Below are 22,988 nucleotides of genomic sequence, written 5' to 3'. Positions count from 1 at the left end.
TAAATAGGGAAGCCGGGAAGGGCCTTTTTTTAAAATCACTGCTCATGGGAAACTATTGGGAAAGAAGAACGTGAGGTGCCTAAATGCTTGATCCCACCTTTTGTTCCAAAAAGAGCAGGGCGAAAGTGCTCCTTGCCCCTCCCCCAACAGGCTCACAGTCTGGCAGGGGCCAAGGCCAAGTCATCCACTGAGCAAAGCTGTGTGCATCCAAAGATTGTCACCAGGAGAGGTAAAAAAAGCAAAAGCGGTATCTCCAGAGAGAGTACATGCAACAGATATAAGGGACAAAGGATGAAGATATTAACAGCAACAAAGCCTCCTCCAAATGATGAAGGAAAAACCCAAGTTTTAAAATGGGGAGAGGTTATAAAGAAAGGCTGTGTTACTGAAGAGGGATAGGAATGACCAATATATATACATGAAAAGAAGTTCAACCTTATGACTCGGGTTCTGGGGTCAGGGACTCATATAGGGTCACCGTTCTGCTCTGTGGCTGGGAGTAGATTAAAAAGGGGGGTTTTCTGAAAGGCCATTTGTCCACCTGCAGTGGCAATGTTAAACGCACACATCCTTCAAGCAAGCAGTTCTATATGTAGGCAGCTGTCTACGGGGCAGAGATGTTTATTGTGACTTTATCTCTAAAAACACAAAAAACCTTGGAAACCACCCAAATGCGGAGTTGGTTAAAGTATGCCACAGAATTCTGTTCTAAGGTGGGCACACTGATGTGGACAGATTCCCCAAGGCATACTTGGGGGGGGGGGGCAGAAAAAAACAAATGGCAGAACAGTCAATAAATGATACATGTGTGGAAATCGGACCAGAAAGATTGGAACCCAAAGGGCTCCTCTGGTCACCAGGTGGGGGGAATAGGATGAGGGAGAAGAGGCTAGGCCGAGAGAGACTTCAGGCTTGACCAGACTGTTTGCTAAAGGATTTTCAACTGAGAAAAGGTCTATGTGCTATTTGTACAACTTAAAAATTCACCCAGAAATTGGAAAGGTAATTTTGCTTTCCTTGACGTGAACCATGAGACGTTAATTTCTGGGAAAGTAAAAGCAAATCTAGGCAAATCAGGGGCCCTGCCAGACACTAACATTTAAATAGTTTGAACAGAAGACCACACACCCACATCTTTGAAACAGATCAGAAGAGGGTGAGGCCCCCAGAGAGTTAAGCCAGTCCGCCAGCTGGTGTTTACTTTCAGTGACAAGACCGAGCAGGGACGAGATGGAGGGTGGCATCAGACATGGATGGAGAGAAAGGGTTCTCGTTCCCACTCTCCCTTATGAGACCCTGACTCATAAAGAAAACGCAGAGAGGTCGTTCTTGATGCCTTCAGAAATTCACAGATTGAGAAGGAAGTGGGAAGGCTGCTTGAGGTCGAGGAAAGAACACTGTCCCCTAGATGAGAAACAGCTGAGTGCAGTAATGGCCCCACCCCCCACTGGTGCTTGTTTTCTGCATCTGTGGAATGGGCAGAGCGTGTCTGCCACCGCAGGGTTCTGTGAAAGAGTGAGTGAAATCGCTTGTATGAGACAACTGACTGCCCTACTCCACTGACATGTGGCCCTTCCCGTCTGGTCGGCGACACAGGCTGGTGACCCCCGGGCCCCCTTGTGGAATTTGAGAACTGAGGGGAGGGGCAAATGCAACGTTATCAACCATGACTGCGGACCTCAAGGGCTGGGAGACATGGCTCTGCCCCATGTGAGAAAGAGTCGTTAACCTTGGAACCCACATCCTCCCTTTCAAAGGGCAACTAAAAACCGAAGTAAAATAACTGGACCGGTTATGGGAACTCACAGGTATCATACATTCAGGCCAGTTCACTCACTTCTAGGCTAAGCTGTGAATTACATCCTCAGCCTTGACCTGAGTGACATTTGGGGCCAGATTTTTCTTGGTTGTGGGGGACTATCCTGTGCATCGTAGCATGTTAACAGCTTCTTGTCTCTACTGGCTAGATGCCACTAGCGTCCCCTCAGCTGTGACAACCCGAAATGTCTCCAGACATTGTCAAATGCCCTTTGGTGGGCAAAATTGCCATCAGCTGAGAACCACGGGGCTACATCTACATTCAGGTCTCAGGTCTACAGTAGCTGTGTGACCTGTGTGACCTTGGACACGTTGATGCACCACTCTGACTCAGTTTCCCCTCCGCAAAGCAAGGGTTAGAAGAATCCATTCCCGCGAGGATTAGATGAATGGATGCATTTAAAACGTGCTTGGCATCATGGAAGAACACATCCGGTTCTGTATGTTCTTCCCACTGGGAGACAGACCGGCAGGCAAAGCTTCACCATCATGCTAATAACTTTTGTTTCAAGAACAGGCTCCCTCTTTGTCAATAACTTCATTTACACTTGGTTAAGTTTTTGCCAAACCTTCTTCATAAGACACAGACTTAGAGGAGAGGGCAAGATACCAGCCTCGAACTGTCGGGTGACTGCCCCAGGTGGCAAGTGGGTCACTAATTCCAAGTGTCTGAGAGGGAAAAGAAGAGGTTGAATCTGTGATCTCTTCAATTCTTTATGAGAAAAACCACCCAAAGCAAAGGGATCCTGAATTGCCCCACCGCTGACCAGCCAGTCTGTTCCACCCGCCCCCCCCAACCCTTGTCTCTCCCTCCGTTCCATATCTCCTTCCTTTCCATACCTCGAGGCTTTTCACTCATGGATGATAAGCGATGATAATAAGCACAGGCTGATTGTGAGCTTTGTTGAGCAGCAGGGCAAAACCAAAATAATTGGAGAAAGTGTTGGCAAATCTGATGTGTTTGAAGTGTTGACGAAGCTAGGACAGTTGCGAGGGGTGATGGGTGGTGGTTGGGGGTGGTCGTAGCTGGTGGGGCTAGTACCCGTAGTACTTTCAAGTGGTGGGGGAAGGCGTGGAAATTTGAGGTCAGAAGCAAGTGTAGCCTGGCTGACTTACTAAGTAAGCAAGGGCTGGGGTAAAGGGACTTCATGGGGTTGGCGATAACCCTCACTCTGTTCCATACACGTGTCTGATTTTATCCTCCAACTTCTGAAAGGCAGGGATGGTGTCCTTAATTCCACATGTGTGACCACTCACCTGGCACAGAGTAGATGCTTTGTAAATATTGGTTCTGGGAGTGAATGCTTGAGACTGTGGACTGGGTCTCCAGACGGTCACGGATTCAAGTCCTGCTCTGCCGTTCACCAGCTATGTGTCCTCAGACAAGTAACTTCGGCTCTCTGGACTCCTGTATGGGTTGAACTTGACTGAGCACCTTCTTGGCCAGGCGCTATTATGAGCACCCAGGTCACAGCACTGAACACCATCCCCACAGTCCCAGTTCTCACAGGGCTCATGTTCCAGCAGGAAAGACACAATTAACAAATGCATGACCAAGGTGACTAATAAGAAACAAAGCAGGATGCTTTGATAGAGATGCCCTCATGGCTGCTTTTGCTAGTGTGGTCTCCCCAGGTGACCTCTGTGTCTCTGGGAATTGCTCAGGGAGTGTAAGGTCAAGGCCACAGGCAGGTCAGAGGTGAGGATGGGAGTGGCTGGGGATGACGGGTTATCATACAGAGTCTTAGAGGGCAGGGCAAGGAGTCTGGATAATTTTCTCCCAGTGATGGGTTCCAGCAGTGAGACGGCTGTATTTTAGAAGTAGAGGAGAAGCAGCACTAGAATTGAGGTAAGGGGGAGCAAAGGTCACGATCAAGGCCAATCCTCGAACTTTGTTTAAGCACCTGAGTGGATGAGGTATGAAACAGTTGGAGAAGCAGGTTTAAGAGGGGAGATGAAATGAAGGTTTGCTTTTTGGCCATTATAATCTTGAGGTGATTATAGATAGCTCTGATTTCCTTGTCTGCGAAGGGGAATTATCATAGTACGGAGAGGGCGAAATGAGCTGGAGTGTGGAAAGGGCCCAGCAGAGTGCCTGTCCGTGGCTGACACTCTGTGACTGCTGTCCTTACTTGTCCTTTTCCCCAGGTGCCTGGTGAGGCCAATCCAGTCAACATGGTGGCCAAGCTCAGCCAACTGACAAGTCTACTGTCCTCCATTGAAGATAAGGTACTGGGGGATCCTGCAGCTTCTCTTGGCTTCTTTTTGGCCCTCTCTTTGCTTAGACAATGCCCAAGTGTACAGGCTGTAGGCTCCCTTTGACCCTGTCCTCCAAAGGAATCTGCCTTCCCTGCCTCTCCCCGCCTGAAGGGCCCTGTGTGTTTACATCCACAGGTCAAGGCCTTGCTGCACGAAGGAGCCGAGTCTCCCCACCGGCGTTCCCTCATCCCTCCGGTCACCTTTGAGGTAAGTGTCTGTGTCCTTGTATTCCACAGTTGGAGGCTGGGGACCATTCTTGTCCCTGTGGAAGGACAGATTTTGGCTCAGCTGTCCAAGGGCAAGGAGCCCAACACTGAGGGTGGTGGCTAGCAGAGCCACCTGTGGAGAATGGGCACCCAGACAGGTCTGTGCAACCTTCAGGAGAGGCTCCCCAGAGAAGGGCTTCTCAGCTCAAGACGCTGCACACTGTGTCCTTCTCTAAATGGGCCCAGTGAGTGACATCAGACAGCACCCCCTCACCCCCCGCCCCCCGCACTGAAACTGGCTGCAAAGTAGTGCCTCAAGGGAGAAGTAGGAAAAATATATAATTCCCATGAATTCCCTGAGAGTGACTGAGTTAGAGCCTCCTAGCTCAGGCCCAGAAATTTGTTTTTCTTAATAATCCACAGAGATCCTGGTGTAGGTAGGCAGCCCAGCCCTGGTCCCACATTCAGAAACATGGGACAAGATGCCCCCCACCCAAAGGCCTTTCTGGCCCTGATGATAATTCCACATTTATGTCTCGAGCTTCTGAGTGTACCTGCTAGACAATTGTCTTTTTCCTAATTATTATCAGTAAACGTTCAATGGTTAGTTGTAACAATGCCCAGGAACCGAAATCTGTTACTAACATCCTTTCTGGGAAGTCGATGGCACATCAGATGAATGAGTGTTGTCACATGGAGGTGAGACTGACTTATTCTCCAGTAGTTCACCTGCTCCCTGCACCAAACCTGTTGGTAGAACAGCCGATGGGCGTACTAGGCATAGCCGGGGTCTTTCGCACAGTATCGTGGTTCTCGGGGGAATGCCCGTAGATAGGTGGACTTGGGCTCTAGGGCGAGGGACGCTCAGAGGTTGAAGTCCAATGGCACCACCTGGGATGCCAGGGCTGGACTGGCCAGGGGCCTCCCGGCCACACAGGCAAGGGGCTCCCAGGCCGGCCTCTTGAGCCTGCCCAGAGCGAGGATGACCACATCACCCCACCCCGCTCTTCCTTGCAGGTCAAGTCGGAGTCTCTGGGGATCCCTCAGAAACTGCAGCTCAAAGTTGATGTTGAGTCTGGGAAGCTGATAATGAAGAAGGGCAAGGACGGTTCCGAGGACAAGTTCTACCCCCACAACAAGAGTAAGACCCCTGCCCCCATGGCGCTCTCATCCTGCTGTGCTGCTTCTCGTGGACCGGCTCGTCACAGAACAGCCGGAGGAGGAGTCCTGCCAGCCACATGCACCGCTGCGCTAGGCTCTCACCGCCTCCCCTCACCCTGTCTATGGAACCCCGAGCCAGCTCTGAGGCCCACCTCACACACCCCTCCTTCTCGAGGCCTTCCTGTACGTTTCGCCTCCTTCTACCAGACCCTGGGGAAGTGAGCTTAAAGGCCTGGCCCTGGGGGGCTGTTCTCTGTGACTATACACCTCCCCACTAGGAGCCCCCCCCACAGTCCCCGGATTCATGTGCCCCAGCCTCACCCCATCAGGAACGCCAGACCTGGGCTGTCTATTCAGATGGCAGCTACTGGCTTGACAGCCGAGCCCTGCAAATAATGTCCAGTATGGCTGGACCTCCAGAGGGGCGGGAAGGGAGACCAGATACTCAGTGCCAGCTTGGGGCCTCACAAGACAGGGATAAGCGTGCAGGTAGCCCTGGCGGCTGGGCTGCCTGGGTTTAGAGGTAGGCTGTGCCACTGGCTGGCAGGATCATGTTGGCCTGGTTACTTAAGCTCTCTGGGCCTCATTTTCCTCATCTGTGAAATGGGAATCATCATCATCATCATAATGGATTTCTCCTAGGCTTGTCATGAGAAGTAGATGAGCTAGTCCATATGAGAGCACCCCCTCTGTGTCCCACCGTAGCACTGACCCCTGGCAGAGTGCCAGGCAGAGGCCAGGGACTGGAGGTCTACCCTCAGGGACCTGGCCCATCTTGCAGCCTCTTGCTGCCAAGTCCCATCTGGGCGGTGGCCCCAGAGTCTGAGGGATGCTCTCAGGGCAGCAGGTGGAGAGGGAGTCTGGGGACCAGCCCCATGCAGGAGGTGGGATGCAGGGAGGGGAGGAGCATAGATAGCACAGGGAGGCAGTTAAGAGTCTAGCCTCGTATCCCAGCTTTGCTGCTTGTGACCCTGGTCTAGAGCCCAAATGTCTCTGATGCTCAGTGTACTCTTGTCAAAAGGGTGTTGTTGACTCTTGTCATGGCAGCCCTGAGTCTTAAATAGATAAACTTCACAGTAGGTAGTAGGTGCTCAATTAAACACCATCATTGCTGTAATGATCCTTCCAAGGTAAGGCAGCACAGAGCAGCGAGGAGAGACCAGGAAATGAAGTCCGTAGACCCTGGAGAGTGACCAGCTGTCCTGTTGATGCATAGTTGAGGTCAGTGTTGAGACAGCTGCCTCATCCACTGCCGCAATGGGGCAAGAGATGATGTGTTGAGAGTGATCCACTTAGAGCCATGCTTTCCTCTCACCCGTCACACACAGAATGAGTTACAGCTGAAAGGGGTGGAAGAGGAAACCAAAGCCGAGGATGAGGAGAGAGAGTGCCAGAGCGCCTGACTGCTCTAACCAGCTCAAGGTTTCTGAACTGCAAGAAATCCCTCCTGGGTACTGGGAAGCACTGTGAATCCTTGCCAGTTTAATTCAATGGACATTTTCTCTTTGGAGTATTTTCCATGGACCAACCCTAAGTTAGAGCCCTCCAGAGATGTAGTGTTGTAGAAGGGAGAGTCGACCTGTGAGCATGTATTAGACTGTGTGTCAGATGGGAGGTTGGCCCGGAATTAGCTCTGTTGTGGGGTGTGTAGGAAGGCTTTATACCACAGATGGCTCTGTCTAGGGCTTTGAAGGGTGAATAGGAGTTCATCAAGCATAAAATAGGGGAGGGCCTTGGGACTGAGAATGGCCTGTGCTGGAGTAGAGTTGTTAGGGAAATCCCATGTCCCTTGTGGCCCTAAAGGGAGGAGCAGTGGGGCATGGTGTCCCAGATGTGGACAGGGCCCTGAATGCCAAAGTAAAAGTTGGAGATGTTCTATGGAATGGACAGCAATGATGATGGGTTGACTGCCTGGAGGGTGAATATATTCCTTTGTGGAATTCTGGATGGTGTGAAAGTTGCTATCAGAACAGGGACGGGTGAAAGAGCCAAGCTGGAGAAAAGGTGCCCTGAGAGACCCCAGCTCGAGTCGAGATACACTGTACAGTGGGGGTTCACAAGCCCTTAAAAAGAGGAGAGTGGATGCCCAGATCCTGCCAACCCAGACTGCGGGCGACACCCGCCTGCTTCCTGTCCTCCCTCCAGGCTGTGGAGCCCAGCTCACCCTCTGCCATGGCCTCTGTCACATCAGGACATGATTACTTGTCCCCAAGTCCCCTCCCTCACGAGGACCGGGTTTTGATCTCTCATGCTCTGCAATCTGTAGACCTAGCACGGGACCTGGTATTCAGCAGGTGCATACTCAAGGACTGCCAATGGACTAAGGTGCTTGCAGCGTTGCTCATAAATCCCCAGCTCCCCCCACCAAAAACATGGGGCCTCCACAGAGGCCAGGAGGTGGATCTTTTTTGTTATCTGCTAAATCAGTCCCCAGAGTCTAGAACAGCACTTGGGCACAGTATGTGACCGGTCAGTATATACTGAGTGAATCCATGAATGAATGAATGAACAAATGAATTCAAGGCCAATGCAGAAACACAGTCCAAGTGGCCATGTGTTTGGGTGCCTTCTTTTTTTTTTTTTTTAAAGATTTTATTTATTTATTTGAGAGAATGAATGAGAGAGAGAACATGAAAAGGGAGAGGGTCAGAGGGAGAAGCAGACTCCCCACTGAGCAGGACTTGATCCCAGGACTCCGGGATCATGACCTGAGCCAAAGGCAGTCGCCTAACCAACTGAGCAGGGTGTCTTCTTTATAGCCAGCCTTGGAGGCAGTGTGCTTCTGCAGTGAGGGGCTCTGGGTAGACTGGATTCCCGCACTTCCTTCGCAGCTTGATCATGGTGTGACCTTGAATTAGTGGCTTACCTATTCAGAGCCTCTGTGTCCACATCCATCAGACGGATTCCTATAGGGTCCTCACGAGCACTGGTGGCATAAGGCACGCCGTTAGCCCATCCTGGCACAATCAGTTTCCAATCATGGTTATTGTAAGTGCTGATCATCTGGAGGAAATCTTTGATGGCAGGTGTTGGGAGTTCCTTTCCCTGCTCCTGTCCCCATGTTCTTGAATAGCTTGGCATTGAGGTCTTCTATGCGGAGGAAAAGCCAGCAGCTGTATGAGGAAATCATAACGTATTCACTCACTGAGCGGTCACAACATGCCAGGCCCTGGGGATGCAAAGGGGTCCTGGCTCTCGGGGAGGTTCCATGCAAGTAAGAGTCAAGGAGAAAATAACCAAGTACACAGATAACGTGAGCCAGGAAAGTGTCAGGGAGTGAGGAGCTCTAGGCTGGGAATGTAGAGAGGATGTTAGGACAGTGATGGAGGACGGCCATTGGAGCCGGCATCTGCCTGTCAGGAAGATGCTAGCCACACAAAAACCACAGAAAAACCCTTGGGCAGAGGTTCCGAGATGGGGGCAGGCTTGTCATGTGAGTGAGCCTCGAGTGGCCGAAGCACGGATGATGTAGAGATTGGGCACCTGTCCTGGGCTTGGTGAGTCCCGAGGATGTTCTAAGTGCAGTGAACCCTGTTAGGAGATTTTAAACAAGGCAGTGGTATGATCCCACTTTAAAATGAACTCTGGCCACTGTGCTGAGAAAAAATTATGGCAGGGAGTGGGGAGACAGATCAATTAGGAGGCCTTTGCAGTCACCAGGCAAGAGGTGGTAGTGGCTTGAGATGGGGAACGTTGGGCATTGGGAACATCTTGAAGGTTTGACGGCTCATACCTGCTCGTGGGTGAGGTGGAGAGTTGCAAGAAAAAGAGCCACAAAGAGCTTCTAGTTTAATTTAGCTCGGTGTGGGGGCCAGTGGGCCCCTAACCAGCCCTGATAGAATACTAATCCTGACCAAGCACGATATCACATCTTGGAAGCAGCCTCACAATCCTACAAATGGGGGTCAAGCTAAAAACAGAAGTTCAGAAGGAAGGAGACGTGGTCTCCTAGTAGCAGACTAGGGAGTCTCAGGGCATCCGGTTGGCAGCAGTAGGAATCACCCCCTGGGTTATTTACTGCTGCTGACAAGGCTGATGGGATTACTGAGCACAGAAGACATCCCCAATTTCCCTTGGGTAAGATTTCCAGTCAAGATGGCGGTTGAACATACATGCTTGTCAGTTCCCCTCCTAAAAGCAAAACTCACAGGAACCAAGAGAGTGAGGTGGCAGCAAAATTCTAAGTGCTGAAAAGCAGATGGATAATGATAACCAACTTAAAGGAACCCAAAAGGCTCAATGTTAAGTATGTAGTAGGAAAAATTGAGACACCTGACTCATACCGCAGAACCCACAAAGGGTACAGGAATTGATACTGTCAGGGGCCCCCAGAAGTGGCGAAGGTGAGATTATAAACATCAGGATTGGATGAAAATCTGTTTTAAAAGAGACCCACCAGATCTTTCTCACTCCTCACAGCCTGCCCTCTGCTTCCCCTCACTCATTAGACTCAAGGATGTTAGTTTTCTGGAGAAGGTAAAGGGCTAGGGGGACACCAGGGCTGGTAAGGACAGAGGAACCCACTGGAAACAGGACTAAATAACGGTTACTTCTGAAGGTTCATACCATAACCTTCATTCCTGCCCAGCCAGGATGCTGCCAGCCAGGCCTACACCCTGCAGGCAGGAGGTTGGAAAAGTCTCTGGAGCACGTGACCAGCCCAGGGGTTTCCCTGTGAGTCAGCCCATGAGACCACCCATCGGCAGAAGCCTCGCTTGACAGACCCCCACTGTCACCATTGGAACACATAGCCAAGGATCACCAGACATTGAAGGGAAGCCTGGGAGGGGTAGTGAGGCTCAAGGCAAAAAAAAGAAACAGACCAAAAAAAATGGAGGGAGCAAATTATGCAGGTTAAAAGAAATTGGACCATGAAACAAGAACAGAATGCTATTTTAAAAGGAGCATTCAGAGAACAAAATAAAAATGAAGAAGGAGGAAGGAAGAAAGGGGAGGAAGAAGGTAGGGAAGGGGGAAATTAAAACATTACAGCAGAAATTTTTTAAAAATAAAAACAGAATGGAAGGGTGACAAGATAAAGTTGAGGAAAGGTTCCAGATGGTACAACAAAAGGATAAAGAGAGGGAAAATAGGAGAGAAGAGATTATTTAAAATTAGACCAGTCTAAGACATCCAATACCAAAATAAGGCAGTAAGAGAAAATGGAAACAATGAGAGAAACTCAGAACCAAACACCAGTTTCCAAGTTGAAACTGGCCCACAAAGTGCCCAGCATGACAGAAGAAAATTGTTCCACTATGAGGCACACACAACACTGGAAAGTCTTACAACACTGGAGTCAAAGAAAAGATCCTAAGATCTTCAAAAGATAGATTACAGACTGTGTCAGGGCTCCCCAAGACTATCTCAGCGATTCACCAAGAACTCCCAGGACTCGGCATAAAGTATGCAGCTATGATGTTTACAGTGAAAGGATGCGAAGCAAAATCAGCAAAAAGGAAAGGCCCATGGGAGGAATTCCATGGGGAAATCAAGCACAGGCTTCCAGGAGACCTCTCCCAGTGAAGTCACACGGGGCATGCCTAATTGCTCCCCCAATGAGTTGTGACAGTACATGTGAAATGTTATCTACCAGGGAGGCTCATTAGAGAGTTGGCACCCAGCATTCTTCATGGGGACTGGTCACACAGGCACCCTCTACCTGGTACGTACTGAAATTCAGACTTCCAGGAGGAAAGTGGATGTTCAACATAAACCACACTGTTTGTATAGACAGTTTTAGGGATATTGAGCTGCTCTTATCAGTTCAGGAGATGCTGGGGACCCTCCCCAAATCCAAATTCCCAGATGCTAACCAACAACCACCTTACAAGCATCTTTTCCAAGGATGGCAGTCAGACTTTCCAGGTTAACTCTTATGCAGACAGGTAGATCAAAATGACATTGAGTTTCTCAGCGCAGTGCCAAAAAGTAGAGATGGGGCAAGTTTTCCTAAGGAAAGGTCCTGAGGAAAATTATTTCAAACTGTCCGTGAGGTGTATGGGTAGGATTTTCAAGCCTGCAAGGCCTCCAAAATTTGTTATCCATTTCCCTTTCTTGGAAAACTACTAGAGATATTGCTTCACCAAAATGTGGGCATTAAACAAGAAAGAAGAAGACATGATATCTGAGAAATTGGATCCAGTACAAGAGAGGTGAATTCTTGAATGATGAGGAGGGAAGGACTTAAGATAAGGGCTGTGCATGAGACTTAAGGGTCACCAGTCCAGAGAAGAGAGGACCCAGAGGCTCTGGGAGAGGCTTCCTCAGGATGGTAAAACTGATGAAAGTGCTTGATTACACAGAAAAGAGAGTTATAAACTAAGATAGTTAGGACCAATGAAAAAGCATGGCAATTATTAACTCCAGGAAAAAACGAAAGTTGTGTAGGAAAAGAGAAGCAGTTGAGGCTTATCTGTCAGTAGCATTTCCATAATCATAGCACGCTGAATAATTACCTGACCAAAATGATATTATTACTGGAAGATGATAGGGAGACCGAAATTATATATTGGTAGGAGGAGAGGGTGATGAGAGGGGAGACAGGAGTTAAATGTAATTGCCTGTAGGTAGAAGGACATTGGAGAGAGGTGGAACTGGGGCGATACTATTTGTAAAAAAAAAAAAAATCTTGTAGAACAGCTTGAGTCTTGATTGTTGGTAGAAGTAAACAATTTTGATTTAGATATGAACTAAAAGCAAAGCAAAAGAAGGAAGGAAGAAAAAGGAAGGAATGGAGGTAGGGGGGAGGAGGAGAGAAAGAAAGCAGAGACAGGAAAATGAAATTCACGCTGCTCTGGCCAGACTTTTTCCAGGCACCACCCTTCCCAAGCACGAGCCCTTATCTGGAAATACAGCCAGGAGCAAAGGGATCTAGGATACTAGGCACAAATTGGGTCCTCTCCTGGGGGTGAGAAGTCCGGATTGTTGATGATCAGGTGCCAGAATATAGCATAGACTACATATTGGGTGATAAGTCGATGAATGAGTAAATGAACTTTCATTGCTCTTAAGTCCTACAGCTCATCAAGTCTCAGAAGTTCCTGAACAAGTTGGTGATTTTGGTGGAAACAGAGAAGGAGAAGACCCTGCGGAAAGAATATGTTTTTGCTGACTCCAAAGTAAGTGAGGAAAACTACTTAAATGGGCCAGGAGAGGAGTAAGGGGCACATGTCTTTGGAGGCTTGCTTGTGCCTCGAAATTTGTACCATTGGCTTGCTCAATTCTCGCCATCCATTTCCCACCTGGGAAAACCAGTCTCAGGGAAGTTAGGGGACACGTTCTGGGTCAGTGGGGATTTGAACAGCTGTGGTTCCATCCGCTGCCGCCTCTGCCACGTTGTCCGCCCCCGAGAAGGTCCATCCTTTATCACTTGTGTCTTATCCGGCCCTGATCCCCACTGGAAGACTTTTTAGCCTCTCTGGGCTGGACACAAGCCCTCTGGGGCACCTCAGATTTAAATCTGAATACCAGCCAGCACTCCTTCCATGGCTACCTTTTGCCCCACTCTGCAGGAGTGAGATGCCCCACCAGGAGTGGCTCTTGAAGCAGGAAGTGGTGTGGGCCAATAGAAATACTTGGGGTCTTTGGACATTGCACTGGGTCTCTGTATAGCCAGAGGCCGTGTTCTCTGTGATCTGATCACTCCCCTCTGACATGCCAACCAGGGCCTGAGACCCTCCATCTTGGCCTTACTCTTTATCCTTTAATAAGTGGCTCACACCAGGAAGTGCACAAGGGGCTCTCATCACATCAGGTGTTAGCTGGTCAGGCATAGCTCCATGGCAAGGCTGAGGGACAAGGGCTCCCAGTTCAGACTTACAGGGACAGCCCCCATCAAGTGCCAGAACCTTCCTTCTTTCACCTGTACCATGGATGATGTGGCAGGGGTGGGGGAATGGAGGCTGTTGGGAGGCCAGCAGGAGGCCAGGTGGTGCCCAGAACTGGCCGGGGCTGGGGGTGGGCAGGACTCGGAGGAATGACAGAGAAGAGGCTGGGAGAAACAAAGATGCTGGTGGTGGGGGATGTGGAGAGAAGGAACCTCTGGACAGACATTCTGGGTACATGGACATAGATCTAAAAACCAATTCTGCCCATTGCTACCAGCTCAGAAAGATTGAGACACGGCAGTAAACTGAGGCACTGCATTTTGAGCCATCCACGTGTCAGCAGTGACAGTCATTGTAACATCTTTGTGAGTAGGTTTCTTCAGAGGGGATTGATTAACTGAGGTTTGCAATTTTTAGGTTGAAGGGTATGAAATTGCCATCTCTGTAGATGTAAAACTTTGTTAATTTCATATGTTACAACCTAAAATGTGTGTGTGCTTGTTCGGTCAGTCTGCCCTTGACTGTCATCTCGGAGAGGGCTGCTCTGCTTCAGCCCCCTAATCCCCCGCCCCATATGCCCAGGTAGCCAGGACCATTCAGTGGCTGAATGGTCACCAGTGGCCGGTGAAGACCATTCAGGAGACTGATAGCCTTCATGTATTCTCTTCTTCCTTTTTTTTTAAATTTTAAGATTTTATTTATTTATTTGACAGAGAGAGAGCGCACAAGTAGACAGAGAGGCAGGCAGAGAGAGAGGAGGAAGCAGGCTCCCTGCTGAGCAGAGAGCCCGATGTGGGGCTCGATCCCAGGACCCTGAGATCATGACCTGAGCCGAAGGCAGAAGCTTAACCCTCTGAGCCACCCAGGCACCCCCCTGTATTCTCTTCTTTTTGGTTTCTTTGATCTAAATTTTCTTTAGTTAAATAAGTAACCTGTTCTCATTGGTGAAAAAGTAACAAATACAAATAAGCAAAAAGTGGGTTTTTGTTTTTTTTTTTAAGATTTTATTTAGTTGAGAGAGAGCGAGGGAGCATGAGTGGAGGGGAGGGGTAGAGGGAGAGGAAGAAGCAGACTCCATGCTGAGCAGGGTGCCCAACATGGGGCTCAATCCCAGGACCCCAAGATCATGACCTGAGCCAAAGTCAGACGCTTAACCTACTGAGCCACCCAGGTGCGCCCCTTGTTTGTGTTTTTAATAAAAAAGCAATAATTCTATTTATACTGTTTTGTCAACCGGCTTCCTGCTCCTAACAATATAGTTTGGGCATCTGTCCTTGTTGAGAAGGTATTTCTGAATCAAAACTTGTGAACCCTGTAATATTCTGGCACGTCGGTGACCCGTGCTACAATTATTAACTTGCTTCCTCGGATTGGACATTAAGGTTGTTTCTAGTTTTTTTTCGGTATTGAAGTGCATGCGACAGTCCCCATGAAAATGGTTGGGCCTTTGTGTGGTTGCTGGTGGTTCTTAGCCTCAGATCCTCAGAGGAGTGGCAAGGTCAAAGAGAAGCCACTTCCTTAAGACTTCGGACCCTCTTTCCAGATTGCGCTCCTGCAAGTTCGTACTGATTTGCGCTGCTCTCAGTTTTCTTGAAGCTGACCAAGCCCTTTGAAAGTGTAATGTGCAGGGAGGCAGAGGCCTTTCTGAGTCTGTCTGCCCTTCAATCCCTAGAAGAGAGAAGGCTTCTGCCAGCTTCTCCAGCAGATGAAGAATAAACATTCGGAGCAGCCAGAGCCAGACATGATCACCATCTTCATTGGCACCTGGAACATGGGTAGGTCCATATGTGCCCCACCCCCCTCTCCCTCCCACCACTACCTCTTGGGTTCTGCTTTGCTGCCTCCGACATCTGCAAATGGGTGGGTGGGGGCGTCTGTCTTCCTCCCAACACCCCTCTCCCAGCGTATCTATACAGCCTCCTTTCTAGGGAATTCTATACTTTTGCTGACACAATGATTAAGAGAAGTGAGCTCTGGGATTCTCATACCCCAGTAGCAGCTGGGCTGGGTTACTTTGCCTGTCTAAACTGGAAAGTTCTAGGTACAGTCTGGATATATAGGTGAAGAGACTCTTGGGTACCTTCCAGCCTTAGGCAGGTCTCCAAGGGGCCTCAGGCCTGGAAGAAAGAACTCCCTCCCTGGGTGGGGTTGCCCGATGTATTGAGAGAGAAAGAGAGAGAGATGATGCCCAATTACATTTGAATTTCATGTAAACAGTGGAGTTTTTTGAGGATTGGTATCTAGCTAGAAATGATAATGCTAAATATATACTACATGTATTTATATACTGATCTGTATTATGCTAATAAATGTACTGAATATAAGTTGTAGCAAATAGTGTAACAATTCAGCTAGAAATAAGTACTAAATATACACCAAATATATATTGGACCCACCGTATACTGTATACTTATATACTAATATATATTTACATATCAGATATATCACACTAAATATAAATTATACTAAATAATTATTTCATGGAAGTATTCAACTAGAAAAAAAATAAGTAGATACAGGATGTCTAGTTCATTTGAATTTTAGTTCAACGGATACAGCACGGGACATACCTTTTCTAATAGTTGTGTGTTATTCATACGAAACTTGACTTTAACTGGGTGTCCCTCTGACCTCACATTGTCCAGATCAGAGTCAGACCCACCCATCCTCTCACAGAGCAGATAGCCAGCCAGCAGCAAGGCAGAGGGTGAGCAGCAGCCCTTCAAGGGGGGGACAAGGAGTGGTCTGGAAGTGAGAACGTAATTTGCTACTCTTGGAGAGTGAACCAGAGCACCTGAGCCCGATTCCGCAAGCCACTAGCCCTCCCCAGGCACTCATGCCCAGGTGTTCCTGGGGTCCCGTATCCTGTTCTGTCCTCTCGTGTTTCTTGCTGGCCACCTGATTTCATCAACTGTCACTCTCAGGGGTTCATGCCCGGGGGTACACTGCCCTTGTTTTTCCCTCTGTGAGCATGGGGGTCTTAGAGTTGGCTGGACCTAGTGAAGTCCATCCTGGAGGGGGCGCCCTTCACACAGAAGACAGTGCGGAAGACACTGGGTGGCTGGGAGGGTCTCCCCAAGCAGAGACCACCAGCCCCTAGGGCGTTCGCTCCCACTGTGAACCATAGCGGGGAGCAGAGCGGCTGCCGTCAGGTTACTTGGGTTCTTGGCCAAGGTGGTTTTCTCTCTGGGGGAGAGGTTTACTCAACCTTGAAGGGGTGTTCTGAGGAGAAGTAAATCCTTCACTCTATCTTCATTAAGCTGCTTTGACTCATTTTTCGAAATGAGAATGGAGGAGGTGTCCACACTCTTCCTGTCTCTTCGGCTCTCAGTTTGCGGCTGAGATCTCTCTGTTTTGCAAGGAAGCCCCGTTGTCTCCCAAACCTGTCGGCCTGCTGGGCTGTCCTTGCCAACGGGCTGTAAACTCCTGGAGGAGGGTCTCAGTCACTCAGTCAGTCGCAAAGGCTAGGACGGTGTTTGACGTCTCATGGTCTCATGCAACTAGTTCAAGTCACCATATGGACTCTTCGGGTACTTCAAGTCTCTGAAACTTCACGTTCTCTTTAAAGAGAAACTTAACTGTGCTCTGACCCTTCCTGACATCCTGGGAATAATAGTACCTAATTCTCCATCTCTGGCATTTCGTGGGGTGGCCCAAATGATTTTCCGTGACGGGGTGGCCCTCCTGCCCCACACGCTTTACCCCCACCTGTGTTTTGAATTCTCCTGATGTACCTTTGACTCACTTGGTGTTGGGTTTTGCTGTTGAAGGTAACGCACCCCCTCCCAAGAAGATCACGTCCTGGTTTCTCTCCAAGGGGCAGGGAAAGACACGGGATGACTCCGCGGATTACATCCCCCATGACATCTATGTGATCGGTACCCAGGAGGACCCCCTGGGAGAGAAGGAGTGGCTGGAGATACTCAAACACTCCCTGCAGGAAATCACCAGCATGACTTTTAAAACAGTGAGCAGCTGGCCAGGGCGCAGGGTGGGACCCCGGGGCAGTGGGCCTCTGTGAGGCCGGCCAGGAGCATCTCAGGGGCAAGGGTGGGCCCAGCCTGTGAGCTCTCACCTTCTAGAGAGGCCCAGGGTGCTCTGTGGTCATTCCCCAGCACCACCACCACTACCTTCCAGGGCTGGAGGGGAGCGCCTGGGGCTTCTGAAATTGATGGGGGTCCGTGGGTGTTGCTGAAAATCACTGTCCTTGCCCCTGCTTGTAGATCACCCTTCATTGAAATGTGGCCTGTCCTGGCTCTCATCTTTAAGATACTTTGTTTGATCTGCGGGGTATCCTTAGAAGCTCCCCTGAAGTTTAGGGATTACAAATGGGGTCCTCCATCTTGGGGGTCAGAGTTGGGGGAGATCTCTTGCCCTGTGGTCAAGCACTGTGCCCTGGCCAAGGGTGACTGTGTTGTCAACCCCACCAGATTGCCATCCACACCCTCTGGAATATCCGAATTGTGGTGCTGGCCAAGCCTGAGCATGAGAACCGTATCAGTCATATCTGCACTGACAACGTGAAGACGGGCATCGCCAACACGCTGGGTGAGCAGGGAGGGGGCTACACTCCTGTGCACCGCGACGTTCCTGGGTTTCACTTCCTGGGCTCCCCTCAGTCCTAGGTGACCCAGATGGTGGGCTCCCCCAGCCTCAACCCACCCAGGGTCCACACCAGCACTGCTGGCCTGCAGGCTCCCACCGGGAGAATCAAGGACTAAGGACAGGAGTTGACAGACACTCTGTAAAGGGCCACACAGTAAATATTCTAGGCTTGTGGGCCACGTGCCACGACACAAAAGGAACTTCAGAGAGTATGAACGGGAATGCGAGTGGCTGTGTTCCAGAAAGCTTTGCTTACAGACACAGGTGGGGGCTCCATCTGGCCCGTGGGAACCCTGGTGTAGATCAAGAGCGACTCAGGTTGGATGCGGAAATCCTGGCATTAGCGGGGAGCTGGGGGACCCATCATGGCACCTCCGAGAATTGAACTCAGAGCAGAGGACGGCAAGAGTGCCTTGAGTGTGAGCCTGTGTGGGTGTGGGTGGAAATGCTTGTGTGTCTGTATGTGTGACTCTGTGAGTGTGTGTGTGTGTGTGTGAGTCTACATATGCAAATCCAAGTACATGTGTCTGTGTACATGCAGGTCTCTGTGTAAGCCTGTCTGGGCGTGAGTGTGCGTGTGGCTCTGCTTCTGAGTGTACATGCGAGTCTGTGTTCGAGTCCGAGTACATGTGCATCTGTGTGAGTGCGTGTTCAGGTCTGTCTGAGCCCGTGTGTGGGTCTGTGTGTGAGTGTGTGTGCAGGTCTGTCTGAGGGCATGTGTGAGTGTGAGTGCATGTGTAGGTCTGTGAGCACGTGTGTGGGTATGTGTGTGAGTGCATGTGCAGGTATGTCTGAGCGCACGTGTGAGTGCATGTACTGGTCTGTGAGCACGTGTGGGTCTGTGAGTGGTGTGCAGGTCTGTCTGAGCACATGTGTGAGTCTGAGTGCCTGTGCAGGTCTCTGAGCATATATGTGAGTGTGTGAGTGCATGTGCAGGTCTGTCTGTGAGCACATGTGTGAGTCTGTGAGTGCGTGTGCAAGGCTGTGAGTGTGTGTGGGCAGGTGCACCACGCAGGCCATGGGCGGGGTTGACGGCGAGGCCAGTGGTTTCTGGTGGTTGAAGTCGGGGACAGGACAGAGTCCCCAAGACAACAGGAAACAGAAGACTTGCTGCAGTCAGATGTGAAGAACTCTCAGCTTTTCTGCTGACAAACTGCAAACTGCCCGCGTCCACACCCACTTGCCCCCTTCCTTCCTTCTCGGGAGCTGCCCTGTCAAAGCCCACGCCCTTCTGCTGCCCAGGAACCTCTGTCTGTCCTTGCTGTAGCCTGCCTGGGCTGCCCGCCTGCCTGCCACCAGCCCCTTTCCAACAGCATGGAAGGTACTCAGACCTCCCAGTACAAGACAAAACCACCCCACAGCCAGACCTCACCTTTGGCTGCTCCCCCAACTCTCATTCATCGTGACATTGTGACCGAGCTGACCATGTGTACCCCCCCCCCACCCCCACACGGTGCTAGGCACTGGACAAGTGACTATGCAGACAGCAGCCTGCTCACATCCCATGTACCTGCTCCTCCCTTCCCCCAACCCTGGGGCTGCCGTTTTCCCCTCTTCTCCCTCCAAATGGCTCCCAGCCATGGTTAACATGGGACAGAGCCCAGTGAACGCTGGTTGGCTCATGCTGGCAGACATAATCCCTAGAAGAGCCAAGACCTTGAGAACATACATGTGTAAAACTGAGAGCTAAATGTTCTGTGAGATTATCCCATTTACTAGAAATGCCCCGTGGGGGTGGGGAGGACAAGGACCATTGTTGGACCCACTCACAGACAAGATGCTGGAGGCATCAGTGGTGTTCCTTAACTTGTCCCAGGCCCGGTGGCAAAGTGGTGGGCAGGGATTTAAATTGAGGTCATATCGCAGGATGGGGAGAAAGCCAGAAGGTAAGGCCCCCTCGCCCCGCCCCAGGACAGGGGAGCAGGACCAGCCATCATTGCTAGGGGCCCCAGTCCCGAGGAGGGAGGGTGGATGACAGAGGAGGGAGAATGGATGATCTTTGAGGTCCTTTCCTAACATTTAATCAAACATCATTTATTCAAGATTACAGTTTCAGTAGGTGTTCAATATAAAAATTATTAACTATTTTACATTGTGTTTTTCTTACTGAGGCATAACTCTGGTGCATCTGTATGCTTAGAGCCCTCCTCTGTTTGGACCAGCCATGTTTCAAGTGCCCAGTGCATATGCTCAAGCTGTTGACCAGAGCAGGCTCTCAGACTTCTGTGTGTCAGAATGTCCTCGAGCAGGGCTTGCCAAATTTTGTCTCTAGAAGGCCAGCCAGGAAATAGTTCAGGCTCTACAGGTCATGCAGCCTCTCTTGCAACTACTTAACTCTGGGCATAGTTGTGATCCAATAAAATGTTATTTATGGGCTCCTCTTTGAATTTCATACCGTTGTAATGTGTCACAAAACCTTCTTTTGATTTTTTCCCCCCAGCTATTTAAAAATGTAAAAATCATCTTCACCTGGCATTGGGCCACCGTTTGCCTACCCCTGACCTGGAGGGCTTGTTTCACCCACATTCCTGGGCTCCGCCTCCAAAATTTCTGATTCGGCAAGTCCAGGGTAGGGCCTGAGAATTTGCCCTCCCAACCGTTCCCAGGTGCTGCTGTGGCTGTTTGGGGAACACACTTGGAGAACCACTAGTCTAGAATAGGTTGAAACTCAGAATCTGAGAGGTGGTCTCGGTGGGGCTTTTGGTCCCACCAGGAGCCTGGTTAGCTGGGGGGACTTTAGCCCACCTAGCCCTGGGCTCCCTTGTCTAAATCTTCCCCAAGCTTCTGGCTGCTTTCGGTGGTCTTGCCTGCTTGGCCTGTGAGGTAACTGATGAGACCCCAAGACGGGGACAACAGGATGACTTAGACCAGCAGCCTCCATCCTTTCCCCGTGGAGGACTCCCAAGGATGCAGGCCATTTACCCCATTTTCTTCTGGTCCTGGAGGAATGTCCCCCACCCCCCGAGTCCCTGCCACTGCTGAGTCTCGCTCCAGACGAAGCTGTTGCGCTTCTCTCGATCTCCTCTTAAGGAATAACCGTGCTCTACCTTGATCTCCCGCCCCTGGCCAAGGTTGCCTATTGTGCTCACTTCTTCCTTCTCCTCTCCCTTTAGGGAACAAGGGAGCCGTGGGGGTGTCGTTTATGTTCAACGGAACCTCCTTGGGATTTGTTAACAGCCACTTGACTTCCGGAAGCGAGAAGAAACTCAGGTAATGGAGCTCCCTGCCCGAGAGCACGTAACAGGTTCATCTGCCCAGAGATACCTCACCTCCCCAAATGCCACAGCCACGTGCAGCCCTGGCTTTACCCGCACCTATGGCACAAGAGCCACCGCTCATGTGGGTGAATCTTGTTGGGAGGACAGGACACATGCTTTCTTATGTCATTGATCTGCTAGATGATTTCTAAAGGGAAATCATCCCTTCCAGGCACCCTTTACAGATGAAAGCCCCTTGGGCCTGGTCACAAAGACCTCTTTCTAGAATAATTGTGATGCCTGTTCCCTGCTGAATGGAAGCTCTGGGGGCCCCTGTCCTGTGCTCTCATTTCCACCTGAAAGTCCCTTTGCACCACCTGCACACGGAAGGAGTCTGCTGCAGCCAGGGGCCCAGAGTTACATCTCCACCACCCCCTCTCCCCGCTGCCGACTCCCTTCGCCTTCCCACCATGGTGGCGAAGTAGGGAACCAGCCACCCCATGCTAGGCGGCTACTTCTTCATTGAAATAGGCGAAACCAGAACTATATGAGCATTCTCCGATTTCTGGCTCTGGGGGACAAGAAGCTGAGCCCTTTCAACATCACTCACCGCTTCACCCACCTCTTCTGGCTCGGGGACCTGAACTACCGCGTGGAGCTGCCCACCTGGGTAAGGGGCCGCCTGCCCAGGACAAGGGCTGCACGGGACAGAGGCTCCCTCAAGTTAGCTCGGGACACGGGGACACGGGGGCCCAAACCGAGCTGGGCCGAGGCCACTATGCCCCCTCTGGGACCTGATGCCGCTCTGTTGTAGAACCCCTGCCTTTAGAGTTAACCTCTGCTCACACCTGGTCCCCACGTACTCGAGGAGACCGGCCCAATTTTCTGTCTTGATGGCGGGTTCCTGGGCAGCTAAGGAAGACGTTGCTTTCGTCAGGTGCCCAGGCATGGTCCGCCGAGCAGCAGTCCAAAGGCCCATGTGACAGACACAGCCTTGCTCTCTCAGGGAGAGCAGAGGGTTCCTAGGAAGGGAGGGTGGACAGACCTGGGAGCAGAGCCGTGCAGTCTGCGCAGAGACCTTGGTCACAGGTTGTACATCCCTAACCGGGGTGTAGAACCTTCACTCTGCGTCCTGTGTGGGGAGAAAGGAGGACGGCAGAAACCGAGGGCCGAGAACCCTGGGACACAGACAGGCTAAGGAATGGCCTGGGGTCGGTTGCCGATCACAGACAGTTGGGCTGGAACCCAGACCTTCTCATTCCCCTTCCCTCCTGTTCCTCCGAGCAGCCTGCCACTCACTCCTGCTGCCTCAGCTGCTATGCAGAGACCGAGGAAGAAGGGCTTAGGGCCATTTGTGCCCCTCCTGCCTCCCCACCACTCCCTCCCTCACTAGAGGCTCCCTGCAGTGTATGGGAGAGAGCTGGACAGGGACCCCACAAATCCCAACCTTTCACGGGCTGTGGGGCTGTGGTGGCTGTTCCCTCAGCAGGAGGTCTGCCAAGGGCATTTACCAGAGCAGAGGGCGGACCGCGGGGTCCAGGGGACTGGCGCCTCCCTGCCGATGCCCACGGATTCAGGGGGCTGGGATTTCAGATCCTTCCCTGGCCTCACAGCAAGCTGCCTCAGTTCCCACAGAGAACAATAGAAATAGCTACCTGCTCGTGGAGTGTTCATAAGAATAATACTAGAGGTCAGAGAAAAAGTTAAAGGGTCCTCTGCAAATCTAAACCAGCCAAAACTTGTACTATCAGGTACAAGTTTGATGTTTGATGACTTTTGCAGGGTTTTCCTTATAAAACAGTTAAGTGCTAAGACGTCCCAGCCGGGCAGCCCCGGGACCAGGGTCTGGTGCAGCTTCTGGGGCTCTGGGTCCCAGGCGATGGGCCAGCAGGTGGTAATGGGCCTCCTGAATG

The 22,988-nt window shown here is 50.8% G+C and overlaps 1 protein-coding gene across 1 annotated transcript in view; it reads left to right on the top strand.

The window, feature by feature from the left end:
* INPP5D (inositol polyphosphate-5-phosphatase D) overlaps positions 1-22,988 on the top strand; it is a 109,448-nt gene that overhangs the window by 60,729 nt on the left and 25,731 nt on the right. The window contains exons 7-15 of the mRNA XM_080798803.1: positions 3,967-4,047; positions 4,213-4,284; positions 5,301-5,424; positions 12,459-12,565; positions 14,946-15,048; positions 17,044-17,240; positions 17,704-17,821; positions 20,992-21,088; positions 21,607-21,745. Coding sequence (XP_080654929.1) covers positions 3,967-4,047; positions 4,213-4,284; positions 5,301-5,424; positions 12,459-12,565; positions 14,946-15,048; positions 17,044-17,240; positions 17,704-17,821; positions 20,992-21,088; positions 21,607-21,745 — 1,038 coding nt within the window. The remainder of the gene's footprint in view (positions 1-3,966; positions 4,048-4,212; positions 4,285-5,300; positions 5,425-12,458; positions 12,566-14,945; positions 15,049-17,043; positions 17,241-17,703; positions 17,822-20,991; positions 21,089-21,606; positions 21,746-22,988) is intronic.

The sequence above is a fragment of the Martes martes genome, assembly GCF_963455335.1.
Source record: "Martes martes genome assembly, chromosome: 3".
NCBI classification, from domain to species: domain Eukaryota; kingdom Metazoa; phylum Chordata; class Mammalia; order Carnivora; family Mustelidae; genus Martes; species Martes martes.
Note: the sequence above shows the minus strand (reverse complement) of the source record. Positions and strands in the feature narration are given on the sequence as shown.